At 43.5% G+C, this 25300-nt stretch overlaps 1 protein-coding gene across 2 annotated transcripts in view; it reads right to left on the bottom strand.

The window, feature by feature from the left end:
• SNX24 (sorting nexin 24) overlaps positions 1-21778 on the bottom strand; it is a 185131-nt gene extending 163353 nt beyond the window's left edge. The window contains exon 1 of one of the 2 annotated variants that reach the window (XM_055431323.2): positions 21440-21778. In XM_055431323.2, the coding sequence (XP_055287298.2) occupies positions 21440-21499 (60 nt within the window). In that variant the 5' untranslated portion in view covers positions 21500-21778. The remainder of the gene's footprint in view (positions 1-21439) is intronic. The other variant, XM_055431322.2, reaches the window with a different exon arrangement.
• Positions 21779-25300: the final 3522 nt, after the last annotated feature.

Genomic DNA, 25300 nt, shown 5'->3' with positions numbered 1-25300 from the left:
TAGTTTGAACACTCTTTGGCATTGCCTTTCTTTGGGATTGGAATGAAAACTCAGCTTTTCCAGTCCTGTGGCCACTGCTGAGTTTTCCAAATTTGCTGGCATATTGAGTGCAGCACTTTCACAGCATCATCTTTTAGGATTTGAAATAGCTCAACTGAATTCCATCACATCCACTAACTCTGTTCATAGTGATGCTTCTAAGGCCCACTTGACTTCACATTCCAGGATGCCTGGATCTAGATGGGTGACCACATCATCGTGGTTTTCTGGGTCATGAAGATCTTTTTTGTATAGTTCTTCTGTGTATTCTTGCCACCTCTTCTTGATATCTTCTGCTTCTGTTAGGTCCATACCACTTCTGTCCTTTATTGAGCCCATCTTTGCATGAAATGTTCCCTTGGTATCTCTAATTTTCTTGAATAGATCTCTAGTCTTTCCCAGTCTATTTTTTCCCTCTATTTCTTTGCACTGATCACTGAGGAAGGCTTTATCTCTCCCTGATATTCTCTGGAGCTCTGCATTCAAATGGGTATATCTTTCCTTTTCTCCTTTGCCTTTCACTTCTCTTCTTTTCTCAGCTATTTGTAAGGCCTTGTCAGACAAACATTTCACTTTTTGCATTTCTTTTTCTTGGGGATGGTCTTGATCACTGCCTCCTATACAGTGTCACTAACCTCCATCCATAGTTCTTCAGGCACTCTATCAGATCTAATCCTTTGAATCTGTTTGTCACTTCCACTGTATAATCATATACACTGGTACAGAGCTATGGTTTTTCCAGTAGTCATGTATGGATGTGAGAGTTGGACTATAAAGAAAGCTGAGCGCTGAAGATTTGATGCATTTGAACTGTGGTGTTGGAGAAGACTCTTGAGAGTCCCCTGGACTGCAAGGAGATCCAACCAGTCCATCCTAAAGGAAATCAGTCCTGAATATTCACTTGAAGGACTGATGCTGATGCTGAAATTCCAATACTTTGGCCACCTGATGCGAAGAACTGACTCATTGGAAAAGACCCTGATGCTGGGAAAGATTGAGGGCAGAAGGAGACGAGGAAAACAGAGGATGAGATGGTTGGATGGCATCACCAACACGATGGACATGAGTTTGAGTAGGCTCTGGGCATTGGTGATGGACAGGGAAGCCTAGCATGTTGCAGTCCATGGGGTCGCAGAGAGTCAGACACAACTGAGCAGCTGAACTGAACTGACTGATCTGCATATCTCAGGTTATCAATATTTCTCCCTGTAATCTTGATTCCACCTTGTGCTTCATCCAGTCTGGAATTTCACATAATGTACTCAGCATATAAGTTAAATAAGCAAGGTGACAATATACAGCCTTGATGTACTCCTTTCCCAATTTGGAACCAGTCCATTGTTCCACAAGCCTCAAGCAAATGATGGAAAAATATTAAAAGGAGATTATTTTAGAACTGCATATCTGCATGGCCAATCCATAAGACTCATCTACTTTTTCCCCATCAAAATGAAGTGATAATAGTTGAACTCTCAAGTTCTAAACAAACTTTATTCATGGCACCAAATTTTGCATTTGGTAAAACTTTATCATTAATTGGTTCTACTGGACATGAGAATGCTCTAAACAGTTCATGAATAAAACAAATATAGGTCAAACTTTAATTCAACTTCATGAATCCCAAATCCCTTTGCTACACTGGAATTTCTATCAAATATTTACTTGAAAAGCATTATTTTTGTTGTTTTGTTTTGCTTTGGTGGTAAAAAGAAGGATCAGGAGAGGGGGTTATAGTATCAAATGTATTCAAATCAGAAATTCCACAAAAGCTTAACTCAGGGAATGCGCCATAGAAATCCAACATGTAGATTTAAATTTTTAGAAACAAATGCCAAAAACTAACTACTACAGAACCAATCACATGTTAAGGGATTTACACCTATTATTTCATTTGATTAAAATAATCCCAAATGGATATGAAGCAGTTTCTATTATCCCTATTTATGGGACCCAAAGCTCAGAGGATTTAAACAACTGGAGCCCATTAAACACATGGTTAGAGAGTGGCTGGAAGACATCCAAGGTCCACTCTTCAATGGTATTGCTACTTCCCTTCTCTTGAAAGTCCTCTCAAGGAGGTCAAGGTTACAAAATAAACATAAGTATCTTCCTGATTCACAAAAGCTGGCTCTCATTCGATATGGGGCTAAGTCACATCAGTCATGTCTGACTCTGTGATCCTGACTGTAGCTCACCAGGCCCCTCTGTCCATGGGATTCCCCAGGCAAGAATACTGGAGCGGGTTGCATGCCCTCCTCCAGGGGATCGGCCCCACTCAGGGATTGAACCTGAATCTCTTTTGTCTCCTGCATTGAGGCGGGTTCTTTACCACTAGTGCCACCTGGGATGCCCGATGCTGTATGGGCCAGTATTAAAACAAGCAGAACACGCTGATACTGGTTAGCACCCAAAGACACACATCAATTTTCCTTTCTACTTGGACAATCATATCCATTCCCCAGGGAGCATTTAGATAGCAAGGAAACTTGGAAGACCCTGGTCCTGGCTGTCTTTCACAGGCTTCTTCACTGTGTAGTGCCTGGCTTTCAGAGAAGGACTGAGCTAAGGTGTGAAGGCAGAGAGAGGCCCGATTACAGGGGCAATTGTTTTTGCACTAAATGTAATCTGCCAGACAGTTCACACGCCTCATGCCATTTAATACTGGCAATGACTTTATGGCTAGGTATTATCGTTCACCTATTTTAAGATGAGAAAACTGAGGTTAACAGTTTGCTCACATTTAAGCTTGTTAACATAAATGTAGTTATACATTTAGCTCTCCAGGAAGTGACACAGATGAGTTGATTACATGGTGTTCACAAACAGGAAGAATCTTCTGAAAGAGAGTTCTGGGATTTCTTGAGGGTTTTGGAAAGAAAGTGCTCAAAGTGATGGCATTCCTGGTAATTTGAAAGCAGTGCAACACAGGCTGTACTGCGGGCCTTCGAGAACCACAGGTTGGGTAGTTCCTTGGTGGTCCATGCTATTACTGCCAAGGACCTGGATTCAATTCCTGGTCAGGGAACTAGGATTCCACAAGCCTCACAGCCAAAAGGAAAAAAAAAAAAGAAGAACCACCACTAGCTGAATAAATGCGTGTAAGTAAATACTAGGGCTGATGAAATTGAGCCTCACACTCCACATCTCCATGCCTGCTGCCCCAGCCTGCACCCGTTGCCCCCTCGCACAGCTCTGGCCTATGCCTGCTACTCCTGCTGGGCTCTCCCTGCCAGCCCCCTGAGGCCCTACACAGCAGCCTGTACACAGACGTGCTCACCCTAATCACATGAACTCTGACCTAAGCTTCCAATGAGTACACTGTCAGCCTCCACAGCCAGGCATTTAGAATTTTCTAGATCAGAGAAAGATGAACTCCATACAACTTCTCTAGACCCAGAACTCACTAAAGGAGCAAACCCTGGCTGCAGAAACAGCTTCTAACACAAAACTCCAGGTTGTAATGACATTTCTTCAAACTGGCATCATCTGAACCTGGCTAAAGCTGATGAGTCAGAAGTCAAAAGTTCTACTTCTGCTCAGAGCAAAGTACAAGCATGGGTCTGGGTGGGGACTGGCCCAGCCCCACTGCCAGGTCAGAGCCGTGTGCTAAAACACAGACTTAGCTTTGGCTGTCTGACTTCTTACAAAAAGACCTTCTTATATCAGGAGAAAGAAGGAAAGCAACTCAGTTTTACCTGCAAACACTGTTAGGAGACTACAGTGAAGAAGAGGGGCTGGAACTTCATTGGGTACTCAGTGATCAATCAATAGACAGCAGTTGTAAAAATTGGTTGTTTGACCACATAATCAACATTCTTCATTTATTTTTACATATGGGGTGATAAGCACACTTCAGATGTCATTCTCTAATTTGAAAGCATTGCAAGGGTCTATTGATAACGCTTTTGAAAATTCACTTAAAAAGATACAAATGAACTTATTTACAAGATAGAAATGGACCCACAGACATAGAAAACAGACTACGGTTCCCAAGAGGGAAAGGGGAGAAGGATAAATGAGGAGTTTGGGATTAAAATATACAAACTACTATATATAAAATAAACAACCGACAAGGACCTACCGTATAGCACAGGGAACTATACTCAATATCTTGTAATAACCTGTAAGGGAAAATAATCTGAAAAAGAATATATATATATAACTGAATCACTGTGCTGTACATCTGATGCTAACACAGCATTGTAAATCAGCAAACAAATAAATACAATAAAAATCTAAGATAAATAAAAAACAATCATTCATTTAAAGCAGTGAATAAAATATGAAACTACTCAAAGGTGAAAAAATTTCCTAATAGATGAAAGCAAGGTAAAATATACGATGACATATTAAACTCTACTGGCAAAAATTTAATTAGAAGGATTGGAAATAACGATAGCTGCCCCACACAGCGAGTCCCATGGGGTCCTTGAGAGGAAACTGAGGCCAGCACTTTAGGGAGCCGGGGGAGGGTGATGACGAGTTCCCTGGCTGGGAAGTTACAAGTCAGAACGTGGAACCAGATCCATCTCACACCAAAGCTTGCTAGTGACTTTCCTTAGAAGTGCCTCAAACTTGCTGACGTCACGAACGCTTTTCTCAAGTTCATTTGTTCATGGATCCAAAGACTTAAGAGGGTGTTAAGCACTCAGTCATAGGTGCCCTTCAGCTGAACTGGAATATAAATCAGCCTTTAAAGCTTTAACACAAACCTGACGTTTCTCCTTCATACACTCTTCACTCTCCTCATACACTCTACAGGGCGTCTTTTTCAAAACCAGCTACTCCACAGTTTGCCAGCTTAGCTACAAATTAAAATCACCCGAAGGGCTCAGCTTACCAAAGCCTGGGCCTTAGCTCCCACCTGAGAATCTCTGGGAGTGGAGCCTGAAATTTCTCTTAAGAACCAATGACTTCTGCTATTAAGATGTGCTGGGGCAAGTGACCTGCCTTAGTGATCTCTACAAGCATTGTGGGGACACTTAGTGCAGTTCAGAATCACCCAGGGGACTTTAAAAAATTCCAGTGTTCAACCCATGCTCCAGACCCATCTAACTCTGAGGGTGGGACCCGGGCATCTCTAGCTTATAAAGATCTCCAGGTGATTCCAAAGTGCAGCAAGAGCTGAGCACCACGGCTTTAGCTGGTAATTATTCGCACCAGAAGTTCACTTTGTCATTTGGACAGCATCCCAGCGAATCATCCACCAGTCGCACTGTCACATCAACCACTGGACTTTTTCTCCAACTCCCTGCCTTGTCCCGAGGTTGTGGCTGACACCCTGGTCTTCCCATCTGTCAGTCACAAGTGTCTGTCCGCTCACGAGCAATGCTGCCTGACTCTCCCCTCGGTCCTTCCGAATCATTCCTGCTATTGAATGATTCATCTCATACCCGCAGGGAACACGAGTCAGTCTCTCACCACTTTCAATTTTATTATCTCCACTTCCTTTTCTCATTTATTCACATTTTCAACACTGTCACTTCTTCTGACCTTGTTGACCATATGAGGTTGAGGCTGTTCTGGGCACCGAAACCTGGGCCGAAAGCTACAGTGTGGCTGAAACTAACCTGACATCCCAGGACTCTTGCCATTCACTGGTGGGGGGCAGAGCAGTCATCCTCTTTGCTCTAGACCAGTGGTCCCAACCTTTTTGGCACCAGGGATCCGTTTCCTGGAAGCCAATTTTTCTACGGATGGTGGTGGATGAGGGCAGGAGGACCGGCTTCAGGATGATTCAAATGTAGTACATTTATTGTGCACTTTATACCAATTATTATTACATCAACTCCAAGGTCAGATCAGCAGGCATTAAATCCCGGAGGTTGGGGACCCCTGCTCTAGAGGGTAGTTCTGCTTACAGCTGTAAATGTTCACATGAAAAGCCTTAAAATAGAGGTGCTTCGGGCTCTCTTTCCTTGAGAAGCAAAGCTCAGAAGGTTATCCCAAAATTCCCAAAGCAGACTCTTTGATTGATAACAAATATTCACAGTTTAGAAGAATAAAAACCTTTGCACATTTCAGTTCTAAACTTCTGAATTATGTAAACCTTCTTACAAAGGACACAAGTGAAAAAAACTACACTGAAAACAAAAAGCAGCAGCATTCATTATGAAGATATTCTCTCAAAGACCAAGTCATGTGTTGATTAAAGTTTCCTTAAAACACATACTACTTTGGGCTACTAATGAATGGCTGACAAAATTAATCCATATCTTTACTGTGAAAACTATCCCCCTTCTAGGCATACACAACATCAGTAAAAAAAAAAAAGTTCATGGAACTGAAAAAATGTATTTGCTTGATAAAATACTTCCTGTACTACGTAACACTTTGTTCATTACTTTGCCAAATGTTTTCCATGCTATCTCAGATTATTTCTGCAAAACCGTCAATGGAAAACCTGCAGACAATAATTTGGAGTCTACGGTGAGAAAAACAGATCTAACTTCCCTAGAAATTATAAGATAAAATGTAGCAATAATTTACTCCAATAATTTTTATGGGAGAGATCAAGACTATTGATTTTTAAAATAAGGTATCCACCAGTGTCCTAAGTTAATTTCAATCCTCTACCTAATAATTGGTAGTTGAGAAGGAATTTTAGGATAATATTTAAAAGTTAATTAAAAACAGTGTAAGCATTCATGTCAGTCAAGCATGACCTCTGCTCTAAATGCATTCAAATGCATGTCACCTTGACCTGTAACACTGCAATGTAAAAAATTTTGGTCAATATAAATCAAATGTACACTAATTTATTCAGCAGGTTTCCTGGTATCTGAATCAACATTAGAAATCTAACCAGTATTTGTTATTCTGCTATTGACAAAAGGAAGCATATTTAAATGATAACAAGTACTCATGGGTGTCATTTGGAAGTTAAATTGTTCCCCAAGGACAGTCTCTGTAAACATCTACATTTAAAGGTCATTTACCACCAAATTATGGACAACTGTTGCATTTATTAGCACAAGCTCAATAGTTTGGAAGCTGCAGCCATCAATTTTTACTGACAATGGGATCTAATTGTTCACTAACAATAAACAAGGAAAACAGACCATCTCTATAAACTTTTATTCCCTGCACTATGATCACTTTTCAAAAATGGAGGTACAAACTTTCCATAGTATGTATTTGAAGAGCAAACTTTCCAACTACAGGAAGGACTAAATTATAACTTAAAATAAATCTCAGATAATAAAATATAAGAGCTCATCTTCTCGTGTTACTTTCATCTGAACAACAACAAAAGGGAGAACAACATCACAATGTTTATACAGGGATAGTGTCTGATTTTACTTTTAGAAGCAAATGTGATGGTTAATTTTAGCACGAGGTGCCCAGATATTCAGTTAAACATTACTCCAGGTGTTTCTATGAAAGTGTTTTGGGATGAGATTAATATTTAAACTGGTAGACTGAATAAAGCAAGTTGCCCTCCATACTGTCACGGGCCTCTTTGGATTTTGGACACAATATATCCCGGTCCCTTTACCAATGACCTAAAAGCTGCTAGTTTTGAGTGGAACCCAGAACAAGGGGAGGCTCTGCAATTGGTCCTGCTGCTGTTCAACCTGCTTTGCCACTTCCATGATGATCCAGCATATCCAATGGTGCCAGAAGGGCAGCAGCACATGGGGACGACGTTTGGAGCCTTTGGCAGGACCTTGTAGGCTCATCACAGCACAGGCCTATAGGATTCTAGAGCAAAGCCCTGCTACCCTCTGTCGATACCAACTCTTCCTTTGAGAAACAGCTCTTTACCTGCTACTGAGCCTGAGCAGAGCTTGCACACTTAGTCATGGACCAAGTTACCAAGCACCCTGAGCTGTTCCTCATGAACTGGGTGTTACCTGAGACTCACCAGGCCATAACGCTGGGCACACACAGTAACACTCCATCATCAAATCAAAGTGGCACAGATGTGATGGGGCCCAAGAAGGCTGTGACGGTCCAAGCAAGTCACTTGGAAGAAGTGGCCCAAATGGCCCATGGTTCCCACTCCAGCTATACTACATTCTGTCTCCTAGTCTAACCTATGGCCTCTTGGGGGAATTCCTCATGATCAAGTGATAGAAGAAGACTCGAGCCTGGTCTACAGATGGCTGAAGCTCCAATACACTGGTCACATGATACGAAGAGTGATTCATTGGAACAGACCCTGATGCTGGGAAAGATTGAAGGCAGGAGGAGAAGAGGGTGACAGAGGATGAGATGGTAGGATGACATCACAGACTCAATGGACATGAGTGTGAGCAAACTTCAGGAAAGAAAGGGAAGCCTCGCATGCTGCAGCCCATAGGGTTGCAAAGAGTCAGACACGACTTAGTGACTGAATGACGATGATGACAGATGGTCCTGCACCAAAGGCAGGCATTACCTGAAAGTGGACACCTGCAACAATATAAGCCCCTTTCAGGGACAACACTGATGAAGGGAAATCCACCCTAAGAATAAGACTAATTTTAATTATTCAGTAAGTAGCACTATGAGCAATGTACTTGGTGGTTCACTTAGCTAGGAAGGAGAAATAACCAGATGTTACCTTCCATGCTACCACATACCGAATCATAGGTTGTGAGCAATGACCTGGCTGGATGATCAGAGAACTGGAAAGAACACGACTGGAAAATGATGACAAGGACATGTGAAGAGGACATGTGACCAGACCTCTCCAACAGGGCAAAGCAATGACAGGTTAGCACTTATCAGTGGCTGTAGCCAGGTTGGCCTTGGTGAATGGAAGGTCATGCATAACCTCCATCCCTGCCACCATGGCTACCTGTTCATAAGCTCCTTAGGGATGAGAAAGAGGGGTGGCTGGGGAAAGAAGCTGACTTGCACCCACAGAACAGGTCCTCCTATCCACATGACTACTAAAATCCTCCTCTGCTGAGGTCCCTTCGGTAAGCATTCACATGGGACACGAATATCTTCATGTTTTTTGCCCCTTCAGAGAGGTCTGTCCAACAGACAGCAAAGAACCTGACTCCCCTCACCCCCATTTCCATCAGTACTGGTTTTTATCAACCTTTTTCATTTTGCCTATTGAAATTACAAAAAAACAAAAACAAAAACACCAAAAACTCATTTTCAACTCTGCCCTTCTTTAATTGCCAGTGAGGCTATCTTATCATATGTTTTTGGCTATTTTGCCTCTGATATTTCTCTCCTCTTAAAAGCAAACAAGTACTCTCATTACTTGGGAGTGCTTCCAGGACAACATTTTATCTGGGCATCAACAGTGACACTAAACCACTCAACCCAACCTTCAAACTCCAGTCCCGCCCCCACCACCTACCCTCCTTACAACCACTCACACTTTTCATCCTTCCCCAGGCCCTTTCTTGAACCTGAAATGATCTTCCTCCCCTTCCCACACTGGCCAACCTTCCATCATCCTTCCAGGACAGGCGTGAGGTCAGCTACCCTGCATTCCCAATACTAGTGCATTGCCTGAGCGAGGAGAGGCACATAATAAGCACAAGAACAAATTTCTGCTCTAATGGGCTTGTGTAATACCATAGGGGTGTGGGGGTTGGCTTGTGTGACTTTGAAAATAAGATTAAGTTCCACTAGCAAGGTAGACAGAACATGGAAGGTATAGAAAAGAGAGGAGCTCACAGTTTCTAAAACTTCTAAATTCCTAAATTTATCTACATTCGAAGAACTAAGAAAAAGCAGACGGTGAGACTCAACCCACATATTGGTTCTACCTTAGAATAAAAATTGCAAGGTGAAAACCTGGGGTAATCTGTGTTTTAAATAAAAATCAACTAGACGACAACCGTGTATTTCAAATACCCACAATACTCCCTTAAGTCGGGGGGGGTGGGCATCGGGGAGGGACAGCAACTAGGAGGGGACACAAGGCTGTTTCAAATACGCCCAATCGAGTCATCAGAATGCAGCCAGCAAACTGAAACGGAGATACTGCGCACCTATCAGATTGGCAAAAATCCAAAAGCCTGACAACATACTCAGTTGGCAAGCCTGTGAGGAAACCGGTATTCTCATAAACTGCTATGGGAGTGCAGAGTCACACAATCCCAGGAAGGGGATTTGACAATACCTGGCAAAATTACATACCCATTCGCCTTTTGATCTCATAACCCACTGCTAGGACTCTAAAGAGACACTGACAAACACACGAAAAGAATACGGACAAGGGTAGTGATGCGGCCAACAACAGAAAGCAAAGAGCTACAGAAAAGAACACAGCATCTCCACACATGCCCGTGGGGTCATCTCCAGGATACACCATTCCATTAAAAAGAAGAAAAAAGCAGGAGGAAGAAGATGTCTCAGTGGCCTACTGTTTAATCTAAGAAAAAGAGTAGGGGAACACGTATATCTGTATTTGTGCATATGTATTTGAAATATAAGGATAAAGCATAACTTTTTTCCTCATGGACATCGATGGCACCCTCTGAGGGGAAAAAGGACACAAACAGAAGCCAGATTTCCGCAGATACACCTGATGCAGCAGATACTTTACACAAGTTCAAAACAAAATTAATTTTTAAACATCCCTGGAGGCTCAGACAGTAAAGAATCTGCCTGCAATGCCCGGGACCTGGGTTTGATCCTTGGGTGGGGAAGATCCTCTGGAGAAGGGAATGGCTACCCACTCCAGTGTTCTTGTCTGGAGAATTCCATAGACAGAAGAGCCTTGTAGGCTACATTCTTGGGTTGCAAAGAGCTGGACATGACTGAGTGACTAACACTTTAACACTTAACAAGAGTATAAAATAAAATGAGAATGGGTAGCTAGTTGGTGTAATCAGAGGCTGACCACAGGCCTGTAACATCCTCCAATCTGAGTATGCAGATGGGATCCTGGAACCAACGGGTCACAGATAATGAGGGACAACTGAACTGAGATTTTTAGTGTGGGAAAAAGAAGACACAGCTGAAGACACAAGAGACTAAGAAGATAAATTCCTACCTTGACCACAGAAAAGGTCTAGAAATCTCCACAAACTCAGTCAGCCCTTGGAAGCCCTGGGGGATGAGCTCCAAGAGCCCCAGCCAACCTCACACTCTGTGTATGCTCAAGTCCTTCACATAAAAGGGCACAGTACAGGGAACACAATCAGCTCCCCATATTGGCCCATTTGGCATCCAGATTCAACAAACTGTGAAAAGTTTTGGTTGGTTGAATGGGTGCGAAGCCCACAGAGACCCAGAAAGCTGACTGTATGTATCTCGTGTCCAGATCATGGTCCCTGAATCATTTCCCACTAAAGGGAACCAGGGACCATTAGAGAAAAAGCTAATTTGGGGCTGGAAAGGTAAAAGATTTACTGGGAACATCTTGTTATACTAGAAAGCAAGGAAGTTAACAAAGACATTCAACAATTGAAAATTAGAACAGACACATATAAAGCAGAATAACAGGAAATTGCATTAAAAATCTGAATGAGTACTTGCAAAACCATCATAAGAATACAAGGTATGAGCCTGATGACTCACTTGTTTTGGAGAGATGCAGTGGGGAACGGAAGAGAATGGAGAAGATGGGAAATGTGTGTCCCCACGCCCTCCAGAAGACATCCTAACATTTATGTAAAGATATTAGTTGCTAGGATCTTGAAGGAATAAAAAAATGTAGTAAATAAGGCTAGAAAACTAAGTCTGAACTGAACACACAGTCAAAAGCTGTAATAAGAATACAAGTTGGTTAAATGTAATTGTTCCTTCTGTAGTACTTCAAAGTATCTACAAGGAGTTTGTCTTATATAGCACAAATATTTATTCTGGACTTTGGTTTACATTATTAATTCACATTAAATAACTTTTTTTAAAAGTAAACTTCAAGGCAGTTCATACTTGAAATAATATGAATAAATCATGAACGTGGCTAGAGACAGCATTCCTTGCACTTTGTAAAGATTCTCTCCCCATCCTTAAACCATCCTACAAAGTAGGTACAGACAGACCTTGTTTTATTGCCCTTTGCTTTATTGGGCTTTGCATAAATTGCATTTTTAAAAAATTGAAGCTTTGTGGCAACCCTACGTGAAACAGGTCTGTTAGCATCATTTATCCAACAGCATTTGTTCACTTCGTGTCTGTGTCAATTTTGGTAATTCGTGCAAACATTTTCACTACTATTATTTTTATTACAGTGATCTGTGACTGCTGATCTTTGATGTTACTACTGCAATTGTTTGGGGGGCACAACAAACTGCCCAGGTAAGACAGCACACTTAACGGATAAATGTTGAGCTTGACTGCTCCACAAACTGACCATTCACCGTCTCTCTCCCTCACCACGGGCCTCTCTAGTCCCTGAGACACAGCAATATACACACAATAGACATAACCTGGAGTCAGGCTAATTAAAAATCCTACAATAGCTTCTAAGTGTACAAGTGGAAGGAAGAGTCACACACCTGTCACTTTAAACCAAAAGCTAGAAATGATGAAAGCTTAGTGAGGAAAGTATGCTGAAAGCCAAGATAAGCTGAAAACTAGACCTCTAACACCAAACAGCCAACCAAACTTGCGAATGCAAAGGACAAGTTCTTGAAGGAGATTAGAAGCGCTTCTCCAGTGAACATACAAACGATTAAAAAAGGTAAACAATTTTACTGCTGACACAGAGAAAGAGGTAACAGTCTGGGTAGAATATCACACCAGCCACAATATCCTCTTAAGCCAAAGCCTAATGCACACAAGGCCCCAACTCTCTTCAGTTCTGTGAAGGCTGAGGGAGGTTAGGAAGTTGCAGAAGAGAAGTTTGAAGCTAGCAGAGTTTGGTTCATGCAGCTGAAGGAAAGAAGTCGTTTCCACAACATCAGAGCGCAAGGTGAAGCAGCAAGTGCTGATGTAGAACCTGCGGCAAGTTATCCAGAACATCCAGTTAAGATAATGAATGAAGGCAGTGACGGTACACAACAGACTTTCAGTGTAGGTGAAACAGCCTTTATTGGAAGAAGATGTCATCGAGGGCTTTTCATAGGTAGACAGGAGAAGTCAAGGCCTGGCTGCAAAGCTCAAAGGAGAGGGTAAACCTCTTGTTAGCGGCTAATGCAAATTGTGATTGAAGACAAAGTCAATGCTCCTTCACTATTACGAAAATCCTAGGGTCCTTAAGAATTATGCTTAATCTGCTCTGTCTATGCTCTCTAAATGAAACAGCAAAGCCGAGGTGACAGTATAGCTGTTGACAACATGGCTTATCAAATATTTTAAGCCCACTGTTGAGGCCTACTGCTCAGAAAAAAAAGATTCCTTTCAAAATATGACTGCTCATTGACAATGCACCTGGTCACCCGAAAGCTCTGATGAAGGCAAAGAGATTCATACTGCTATCCTGCCTGCTAACACAACATCTATTTTTAGCCTGTGCCCCGGATTAAGAAGCAGTTTCAACCTTCAAGTCTTATTTCTTAAGAAACATATTTTCTAAGACTATAGCGGCCATAGACAGTGATTCCTCTGATAGATCTGGCTGGGCAAAGTAAACTGGAAACCTCTGGAAAGGATTCACCGTTCTGCATGCCATTAAGGACATTCATGATTAATGGTAAGAAGTCAAAACATCAACACAACCAGATGTCTGGAAGAAGGCTCTTCCAACCCTTCATGGATGACTTTGAGATGTCCAAGCCTCCAGCGGAGGAGGCCACTGTGGATGTATTGGAAACAGCAAGAAAACGAGAAGTGGAGCCTGAAGAAATGACTGAATGGCTGTAATCTCGTGATAAGATTTAAACGGATGAGGAGTTGCTTCTTATGAGCAACAGAAGTGGTTTCTTGAGATGGAATCTACTCTCAGTGATGATGCTGTGAAGACTGTTGAAATGATACCAACGGATTTAGAAAATGACATAAACTGAGTTGATAAAGCAGCAATAGGGTGTGAAAGGACTGACTCCAATTCTGAAAGAAGTTCTGTGGGTAAAATGCTATCAAACCGCACTGCCTGCTGGAGAGAAATCATTCATGAAAAGAAGAGTTCATCACTGCAGCAAACTTCACTGTTGTCTTATTTTAAGAAATAGCCAAAGCACCCCAACCTTCAACAACCATCACTCTGATCAGTCAGCAGACACCAATATCATGGCAAGACCTGAGACCAGCATAAAGATTATCATCCACTGAAGGCTCTGACGAAGGTGAGCATTTTTAGCAGTAAGGTATTTTTTCAGTTAAGGTGTATATATTGGTTTTTTAGGCATAATGCTACCACTCACTTAATAGACTACTGGAGAAGGAAATGGCAACCCATGCCAGTATTCTTGCCTGGAGAATCCAGTGGACAGAGGAGTCTGGTGGGTTACTGTCCATAGGGTCGCACAGAGTTGGACACAACTGAAGTGACTTAGCATGCATGCATGCACTAGAGAAGGAACTAGCAACCCACTCCAGTATTCTTGCCTGGAGAATCCCAGGGACGGGGGAGCCTGGTAGACTGCCGTCTATGGGGTCGCACAGAGTCAGACACGACTGAAGCGATTTAGCAGCAGCAGCAGAATATAAATATAATTTTTATAGTTCTGGGAAACCAAAACATTCATGTGACTAGACGGATTCTTCACCAGAGCCACCAAAAAAGCCCATAGTATTTTCTTTTACAAATTAGAAAATAAGACAGGGAGATTAAGAAGCCTGCTCAAAGTCCGACTTTGGGCTAAGCACTGAGAGCAACATTTGAGGCGCGCAGCATGAGTCCCTCCATAGCCCGTGCTTTTCATTGTGATGCTGTGTCAGCTTCTGTCATAAACTGGTGGAATGTTATCAACAGGGCTTTGCCAAATGGCAAAAATTTCCAAGGAAGCATCTGAAATAATCAAAATTTGATTTAAGCCATACAGGTTCATATCTAATAACACGCCTGCCTCATTTTTAGAGGAAGTGTGCTACAACTTGGGACTACAAACACAGTATCATTTCAAAGCAGATGGAACTAGATGCACTGTGGTATCCCGGATGAGATTCTGGAACAGAAAAAGGACATGAGTGGAAAAACTGGTGAAATCCAAAAAGTCTGGAGCTTAGTTATTTAGCAAGGTACTGATGCTAGTTTCCTTGTTTTGCCATTACCATGGCAATGGATGATGTTAAAAAGGAAACTAGGTGAGGGGTATGTGAACTGTTGGTACTAATTTTGCAACTTTTTGGAAAATCTAAAATTATTTCAAAACCAAAAGCTTATTTGAAAAGAATCGATCAATATATAAGCACCATCCTTGAAAATTCAATCGTCTTGTAAAATTTTGAATTTCCAAGTGAATGGAGCATTCTGTTTGTTAATGGTCAAGAATCTTTTCAAATTGCATGTCTTGTCTTTCAGAGTAAGGAACATACACATGATTGACTTAATCACTCGACACATGTTTAATGTCCGCTTAGACTTCCCTGGTGGTTCAGATGGTAAAGCATCTGCCTACAATGTGGGAGACCCTGGTTCAAACCCTGGGTCAGGAAGATCTCCTGGAGAAGGAAATGGTAACCCACTCCAGTATTCTTGCCTGGAAAATCCCATGAATGGAGGAGCCTGGTAGGCTACAGTCCATGGGGTCGCAACACTGTGCCAGCTATGCCCTGTTACACGGAGGCCTTCAGCAGCAAAGATGCTTATAAAGAAAGGGCGACTGGAAGATACTGTTGTGGGCATTGTGGCTTCACCATCCTTCTGACCTTCTCCCACTGCGGTGTCTACAGGGTTAGGCGGCCGGAAGGAACTGACCTCATTCCTAGCTCCAGAGATGCCCCCAAACTATTTTCACTCCATCTGGTTAACTTATCCTTGCCATGGTGACTGTAATGAAACATAGTGAAGACAGCCAATCAGCACACAGAATCCCCCTGGCAACGGCATCGGTTGAGGAACCAACTAGGGACAATGAGATACAAAGGAAGAAAAGTGCCCCTGCTCTGAAGAAGCGTCCTCTCTTCCTCTGGATGTTGTAGAATACAACGTTTCTGTTTTTTTTAAATCTGAAACATGTTACCATTTTGTCACTAGGTGGAAGCTACTCTGAGGATGAAGGTAAGCAGAGCGAGGAAGTGGCCAGGCCCCCTTACTCAATCTCTCGGGTCTCATTCTCACAAATATAAAATGGCAGTAATAATACTTGCCACAGATCACTGTTAATTCTCAGGCAATATCTGCACTGGGGTTATATTAAAAACAACTAAGAATTGGGATGATATTAAGGTTTTGCTAACCTTGCAGTAATATTTACCTTTTGGCTATGTTTCTTTAAAGTCTAGTTGACAGATATTCACAGTAAAATATTTACAGTTGAAATTTTATTTTGGATTTGCTTTACAATACTGCAGAATTGTTTTAAATGGAAGAATGAAAGGTGGTGAATGAAATAAGTATTGTAAAATATTGAAGGTGGGTAATGAGCAAATGGTGGTTCATTATATTGTTCAATTTGTGTATTTCAATCCAGAAAATATTAAAGTAACTATCCCTACATATATCTCAATATTATGACCATGTATATATGGAGTTGCCTTATGCACTAAAAAACATGATAGGAAGTAAACCAGTGAAAGAGTCACAAGAAAAAGACATATTTGTATAAGCACAACACACTCAGTCACACACATTTAATTAAAATGGACTTGAAAATCTATCTAATTCAATGCCTTGATTTTTACAGCTATGGAAAATGAAATCTAATACATTCAGACTTTTACGTTGTTACCTGAACAGTCTTTCTAGTTTTCTTTTGTTTTCTCTCTCTCTTTAGTCACTAAGTCATGTCTGACTCTTGTAACCCCATGGACTGTAGCCTGCCAGGCTCCTCTGTCCATGGGGTTCTCCAGGCAAGAATACTGACGTGGGTTGCCATGTCCTTCTCCAGGGGATCTTCCCTACCCAGGAATTGAACCCAGGTCTCCTGTATTGCAGGCAGATTCTTTACCAACTGAGCTATGAGGGAAGCCCATTTTGTTTTTACCGACCACGTATCTGAAAATGGAAAATATCAATACTAGCCTATAGGATGGGCACCCAGGACCTGCTTGCTCTCACGTCCAATGGGCTGTGCTCCATCCTCTCCTGGAAAGGCCAGAGAGTCAGTCCAGCACTGTGCTCCTTGTAAAGCATCTACTTTTCTTTCTCTTCCTGCCTCACACCCCTGCGTTTCCTTGCTGCTCTGGCTGCTGTGCTGAGAAGGGCTTTACCTTCAGTCCTGCCTCCTTCCTCACTTTTACTTGCTTTTCCTGGGAAGAGCATCAACTTATATGGTTTTTTTCCATCTTTGATGCTAAAAGACCCCCTGGAGCCATATTTCTAGCCTGGAGCTCTGTGTATCCTGAATTCCAGAGCAAAATAGCTTCATCTGCTACAGAAAGGCCCAGTAAGCCCCCAAAGGAAACTGACTGCGCGCCAGTTCTTTTCTGGTCACCGGCACCCCTGCTTGCAGGAGTCACCCTGCTGCCTCACATCTAGTTACCAGAGCCTGGGGATTCCTGTAAGACCTCCCCCTTCCCTGCCCAGTTGCCTTAGTTCAGCCCTCATCCTCTCTTTTTTGGTCATTTTGCAAGCATCTTCTCCATGATTAATGCTCCAGGGTCATCTTTCTAAATGCAAAGCTAGTCATGTTACTTCCTTCCTTAAAACTCCAGCGACGTCCCACGGTCTGAAGCTGAAGTCCATACTCCTTTATGGTTCTCAAAGCTAGCGAGCTGGTCTCTCCACACCTCTCTCCATCAGGAATCACTTGGCACCAGCCAGGTCCAACTCGAGGAGTTGTTTCACACGTCAGGATCACTGAAGCCCAGTGATTTCTCTCCAGTGACTGACTTTGTTTTATCGGAAGACTCAGTCATTCACTATTTATAGTGAATTTTCACTATGGATAAACCCTGGACAATATGCATGAGCCCAGGACAACACGGATAAGCATAGGGGACTGACACTATCCTAGCCTCAAAAAGCTTATAGCCTAGAACGGGAACAGATATTAAATAAACACACAGTGGCGGGTGGGCCTGGGGTGGGAAGGGTTGACCTGTATTTTGTTACAATATCCTTTCCTGATTCTTTGTAAACTACAATGATGTAGAAGTATCTTTTTTGTTGTTGTTTTGTCTATTTATTTTGGTGAATCTGGGAGTTTAAAATGCCTTCCCCCCGACACTGGGTGAAGAAATTTTGCCCTGCACTTCCTCTTTTTAAAATTCACAATCCCAGCAAAAACCTCATCAGATTTCAAAAGTCAGCATTCCTGAGCACCCTACCCCCACCCCCAGCATACCACCCTAAGGCACAGCAGAACTGCCCAGTTCCTCCTCTTCCTCAAGGCTCCAGCTGACATTAGCACCCTAACTCTTCCCCACTGGGCCCCTTCAGGATGGCCTGAGAGTCCCCAAGGAAGAACAAGATCCTTCCACCATTCCCCACCTAACGCACGCAGTGCAGGCCCACAGTAAATGTTTAAATAATCAAAGGGCAAACATTCACTCTTGAAAGGTAAATTACTTTGTATACAGAGCATAACTTTGCATATGTTTTTTGAATAACAGGGCTTGAGCAATACTGATAAAAACTTAGAAGGCCAGAAGTAGCCCTTCTTTTTATGGTTCTACAGAAATCCTAGTAGCTTGCATAAAAAGGCAGGTATAGGGATGTCTTATTTCAACATATTTGACATAGTTGCTAAAAAAATTAGAAGCAAATGTCAAAGGCCATCAGCAGAGATCCGTGTAAACAAATTATGGTACATTCCTTCCGTGAAATATCCCTTTGCCATCACTAAGAAAGATACAATCCCGTCCATATTGGCACCGAAAGATATCTGTAAGTTATATGATGACAGCTATAATGAAATATTGCTGTTTATTCTAAAAAAGAAAAAACACGTTTTCATAGCATAGGGGGGAAAGTCTCTAAGAAATTATCCCTATGCCTTATCTCTGAGGGCATGGGACAAGAAGCAAGGAGGGCAAGTCATCCTCTACTTAAAATGTCCTATCACTGAATTTGTTAGATTGAAATTTAATATTTCTTAAATTTAAAGCACAGTCACTAAAGTAAAAATGTAGCTTTTACAGTAAAATATAAGTTATTTGTAGACTTCCCAGGTGGCGCTAGTGGTAAAGACCCTGCCTGCCAATGCAGGAGACTTAAGAGAGTCTGGTTCAATCCCTGGGTTGGGAAGAAATGCGAACCCACTCCAGTATTCTTGTCTGGAGAATCCCATGGATAGAGGAGCCTGGAGGGTTACAGTCCATGGGGTTGCAAGGAATTGGACAAAACTGAAGCGACTTAGCACACATGCATATACATGATTTTACCTAGGAAACTGAGATTAGAACTGAGGTTAAACTTTTAAATTCTGGGTTTTTGTAAGAAGGTGCTAACTTCCTAGCATCCAGAATAGAGACACACAGCAGGCATTCCAGTTAATACCTGCTGAATGAATAAACTGCCAAACAATTACAAAACTGTTATGCCAAGGATACAAAGTATCTGCTTCACAAACTCACAAAGGAAAAAAATCACTTGCAGAAGTAACAAACTGCTACCAACCTAAATACATTAGGATTGCTTTTTAAAGTAAACTTTTAAAAAAGCACACAAACTCTCCTCACAGAAGCAATCTTCTAACTACCAAGTTTACCAAGACAAAGGTGCCTTCCAAATCAGTTTAATCCACAACCTGGAGGTCTGGCACATGCCTGGCCATAACACCAGTAAAAAAAGAAACACAAAAACTTGGGTTAAGAACACAGATCCTCTAACGGAAGAAAATCAATCATTCTGATTCACTTAAGAGCTTATTTGAGAAGGTAATTAACTTTTAGCTTGGACTACTGAGACCAAGGGCTGTGACAAGCAGCTTTTATATCTCCAAATCCTTAAAGAATGCCCTGAAGATGGAAGGCCTTCCGTGACTGTTGATGCTGACTGGGGCTGACGGGACAGGTGAGACATCTGAAAGAATGAAAGACAACCAACGGTTTAGGCCTAAGGAAAAGGCATCAATAGGTTCACATTCAAATTCATCCCCCCTCCCTTTTAAAATAAGATATGGAGAAGGAAACGGTAACCCACTCCAGTATTCTTGCCTGGAGAATCCCATGGACGGAGAAGCCTGGTAGGCTACAGTCCACGGGGTCGCAAAGAGTCGGACATGACTGAGCGACGGAACAGAACGGATGGTATCTTTTTAATCAAATTAATAACTCATTTGTTTATATAGATAGTGGCCACGGAGCCCAGCTCTCCCTTGGTTGAAGTGTCCCCATCCCCCCACCAAGGGAAGGGACTTTGAGAACTTGTTTGGGGGGTACAAGGACCCAGCAGTCTACTAATTCTAGAAACCCACAGTACTTCTTGGATTTTCTTTTTTCAATCACTACTCTTAATTCTAAAAATTCCTTTGAGAGGGTGATTTAATCCTCTTTATGAAAAACAGGGGCCAAATAAACTGTGACCAAAACCCAACAATTTTTAGAGAAGACAGAGATTAAAATACTGCTCCCAATTTAATGCAATTGGAGTTTAGCGAGTGAATTAGAAGTAAATAAAAAAAAATCCTTCACAGTGCCCTACGCAAGTCCCTCCAAAGCCCACCAGCTCTCTAAGTGGAAATAAAATTGTCCAAGGTCAACTCCAGGGTGAGGCATTTCTCCCTCTAGCAATGACTGTCTAGACGAAGATGTCTATGTTCACTGGGAAATCAACTGTTCCCTTTCTAAATTTATCACCCAGAGGTTCCAGGCATGGTCCCTGCCCTCCCCGCCACTCCTCCACTAGTCAAAGCAGGGACCATTTCTCATTCCTGAGACCCTAGTCCTCCTAGGTACAGAACAGGTGCTCAGTGAATACCTGACTTTGCCATTTCAAAGCACTGCAGAACTAGAAACAGCAAACAAACAAAACTTTGGAATTCATTTAAGAGCAACACACGGGTTCACTTCGGCGAATAAATTCTACAGATGATTATTTTTCTTAATGAGCATGTTTTCCATCTGAATGAATCCCTCCCGAACTTGGAAACCAACAGCATCAGCCCGCCGCAAAAGCCACTTGTCTGGACGGAGCGGGCAGCTGAGCCAGAACCAGTGCAGCCCATCCCGGGCTCCAGGGGGCGGGCGGCGGGGAGAACCGCAAGGGCCGCGTCCGAGGACTCTACTCCCGGCGCTGCAGCCCGCAGGCCCGGAGCGGGGCTGGGAGGGGGAAGGGACCACACCGGGGCGCCCCGGGAGCCCGCCGCGCCAGGGAGGGGGCGCCCGTTTCCTTGACAACCGCGCCCGGGCGCAGCCGTCCCAAGGGGCCGGGGGAGGGGAGGAGAGGGGAGGGAGGGGAGCGAAGGAATCCCTCCACACACACAGCCCCGCGCAGGGGCGGCGGCGGCCGCGGGCGCCTCCCGGGCTCGGCAGCCGCGCGGCCGGCTCGCGGGGCCCGGTCCGGACCTACCGTGTACCCCCGCTCCAGGTCACTCTCCTCGTAGCGAAAGGACGGGATGTAGACCTCCATGGTCGCGCCGGCCGGCCGGCGGAGGGCGAGGAGGGGCGGGCTCAGGGCCGCGGCGGCCGCCCCGCCCCGCCCCGCCGCCCCGCCTCCCTCCCCCGGGCCCGCGGGATCCGGCTCCGCGCGGCTGCGGCCCGGCTCCGCCGCCGCCCGCCGCTCCCGGGGCGGCCTGGGGCTCTCTCCGGGCGCCTGGGTTCCAGGCCCGAAGGGCGGCGATCAGCTGGGCCCGGAGGAGGCGGGGCCTGGAAACCTGTGAGTCTGCAGAAAAGGGGTGTGCGCGCCACCGCGCCGGGGACAGGGCCGCGCCCAGGCGCTCCCTGCCCTGGAGGCTCGAGCAGGCACTGGATTTGCAGTTTGCAAGACACCACCCGTAACAGATCGCGAGACGAGGAACAGAAAAGCATGGAGCTTCTGGATTTTGTTTTGGTTGGTTGAGTTTTCGCTTTAACTCTCGGTTGGCATGAACAGCAGCGAACCCTGCACTACTTTTTACCAAGACTTTACTATTCTCCTTCGATGCCAGGGTCAGCGTCTAGTTCTGGGTTAGCCGTCGAACCACAGAATACAGAGCCCGAAAGTCGGCTGCTCACGGAGACAAACATTCCGACTTCTTGCTCCAGTTCTAAAATGCTGTCGGTATAGAGTTTCTTAACTATAAGAGAAAACAGAAGAAAAAGAAAAAAGAAAGGCAAGGGCTGGAATGTGCCCCTCGGGCCAGAAGCTAATTACCTGAAAGTACCTGAAAGATAAAAGTGCTCCAGCTGAGCAATGTGGTTATCAGGATACCTTTGCAAACCACGAGTTTCTTTCTTAGGTTAGAGCAGGGAGCAGAATAGAAACTTGAAGGTGTGTTGTACAGAGAGCTTCTTGGGCTGCAGGTAAATGGCTGCGCCTAGTTTGCTCTTGCTCCTTGAGAGGAAAGTTATGACCAACCTAGATAACATATTAAAAAGCAGAGACATTACTTTGCCGACCAAGGTCCGTCTAGTCAAGGCTATGGTTTTTCCCGTGGTCATGTATGGGTGTGAGAGTTGGACTGTGAAGAAAGCTGATCGCTGAAGAATTGATGCTTTTGAACTGTGGTGCTGGAGAAGACTCTTGAGAGTCCCTTGGACTGCAGGGAGACCCAACCAGTCCATTCTAAGGGAGATCAATCCTGGGTGTTCATTGGAAGGACTGATGCTAAAGCTGAAACTCCAATACTTTGGCCACCTCGTGCGACGAGTTGACTCACTGGAAAAGACTCTGATGCTGGGAGGGATTGGGGGCAGGAGGAGAAGGGGAGGACAGAGAATGAGATGGCTGGATGGCATCACCGACTGGATGGACACGAGTTTGGGTAAACTCCGGGAGTTGGTGATAGACAGGGAGGCCTGGCGTGCTGTGATTCACGGGGTCGCAAAGAGTCTACACGACTGAGCGACTGAACTGAACTGAGTTTGCTCTTGAGGCCAGGGGGGCCTTTCAGCTTGAAACGCCTCTTAAGTTTATGATGAGACCTTAGTCATGGAAAAGAGGACTAATCAGACCTTTTGCTTTATGAAATTGTCTGATGTGGACCTTAACCTCAGGTGAAGCCCTCACCCACACACACACTTGCAGCTCCAGGTTGTGTCTGCCCCTCAGAAGCCCATAGGCTGGGCCCTGTGAAGACTAGCCCTCCTCTTTCCTTCCACCAGCCAACACCTCCAGATGTGACCAAATAGATCTGTGGACTCCACGCTGCCCGGGTTCAGAGCCCAGCTTGTAGGTTCCCCTTAGCCTCTGTGTGACTATCACACTGTATTGTGCCATGTACTTACCTGCCTCATCTCCTAGATTCTAGAGAAAGTATTTAAAAAAAAAATTTTTTTATCCCCTTCTTGGTATATTGCTAGACACATTTTTCTTCAAAGTTTTATATAAGCATTTAAATGCTCATCTTTACAAAACCAATGGGATGCAGCAGTTATCACGTGGGATGTTATTACATCCCATGTCTCATTTAAGCTTCATGTGAGAAAGTGTTATGTACAGTAGGACTTTAAAGGACTAAGAAGTAGTATTCCTGTTTTTATTTTAAAATAATGGCTACTGATGACAGCAGACTCCACCCCAAAAAACAATTTCAAGATTGGTTGAAACAGGTTATTAAGGTCTCGAGAGTATAATGTAAATGAGGATTGTGTAATCATAAAATCCCTGCGCTATAGATTGCTAATCAAACTTTTAATATGACTTTTATATGATCCTTTCACAACAACCTGCTAGTAGCCTGGCATATGTATTTTTGTCTGGCGGCATAGCTCACCTATTTACCTTTGAATTTAAGAGTCAGAAATGTATGGGTCCAAGAAGATCTGACAAGTGGTCCAAATGAATCTTTTTTTTCTTTTTCTTTTTTGCTGTATTCTACTAATAGCTGTGTATAATTTAATTTTGCCTTGCTGAAAATATATACAGGCTCTCAGGTGTGTTCTTGAGGGACTAAAAGCTCAGCTGCAACTGTTATTTCAATTATTTCAGATGGCATAATTAAAGCTCAGAGATTATAAATAACTATGAAATTGAAAGTGAAAGTCGCTCACTTGTGTCCGACTCTGTGACCCCATGGACTGTAGCCCAGCAGGCTCCTCTGTTCATGGCATTCTCCAGGCAAGAATAATGGAGTGGGTAGCCATTCCTTTCTCCAGGGGATCTTCCCAGCCCAGGGATTGAACCCAGGTCTTCTGACCTAGGCGGATTCTTTACAATCTAAGCCACCAGGAAAGCCCAAGAATACTGGAGTGGGTAGCCTATCCCTTTTCCAGGGGATCTTCTTGACCCAGGAATTGAACTGGAGTCTCCTGCATTGCAGGTGGATTCTTCACCAGCTGAGCTAATTATTATTCTAGTTAATAATTAGAAGAGGTAAATTTCTAATCAAGTTCTGTGGGTTGAGAAGAGGGATCCCTGCCAAGCGGGTTGCTGGTTTTAACCACTATAAAGGAAAGAAGAGAATAGCACTAAAGTTGCTGGAAAAGACTCTTGAGAGTCCCTTGGACTGCAAGGAGATCCAACCAGTCCATTCTAAAGGAGATCAATCCTGGGTGTTCATTGGAAGGACTGATGCTAAAGCTGAAACTGCAATACTTTGACCACCTCATGTGACGAGTTGACTCACTGAAAAGACTCTGTTGCTGGGAGGGATTGGGGGCGAGAGGAGAAGGGGACGACAGAGAGTGAGATGGCTGGATGGCATCACCGACTCGATGGACATGAGTTTGAATGAACTCCGGGAGTTGGTGATGGACAGGGAGGCCTGGCATGATGTGATTCATGGGGTCACAAAGAGTTGGACATGACTGAGCAACTGAGCTGAACTGAAGAGAACATGGCCAATGTATTATCCTGATGTTCTTACATATCTTCTCTACACTCCGACAGGTCAGCTAAATAGTATCTCCTCACAACATTAATAAAAATACATGGCAAATACTATATAAGAAGTTGTACACTTAATATCTGTTAATAAAGGCAAAAACATTACATAAGAAAATGGACTTCCCTGGTAATCCAGTGGTTAGGGCTCTGCACTTCCACTGCAGGGGTGGAGGAGAGGGGAAAAAGAAGAAAGAGAGAAAAAAATTCTGCTGGAATCAGAATATGAAATCCGTGCACTGAAAATACAAAACCTAGTATTTGGTAGACAAATACTTCAACATATTTAATGACAAACTGCTTTAAATACCAACTTATAAGTCCTGACCAATATCTATCTAAAATATATTACTTATTCAACATTCTGTTATAAGACTAGCATATCATGACCAAACAAGATTTATTCCA

This window comes from Moschus berezovskii, chromosome 8 (genome assembly GCF_049115385.1).
Source record: "Moschus berezovskii isolate FMDL1 chromosome 8, NW_MosBer_1.0, whole genome shotgun sequence".
Classification (NCBI taxonomy): Eukaryota; Metazoa; Chordata; class Mammalia; order Artiodactyla; family Moschidae; genus Moschus; species Moschus berezovskii.
The sequence above is the reverse complement of the archived record's forward strand: the minus strand, read 5'-3'. Positions and strand labels throughout refer to the sequence as shown.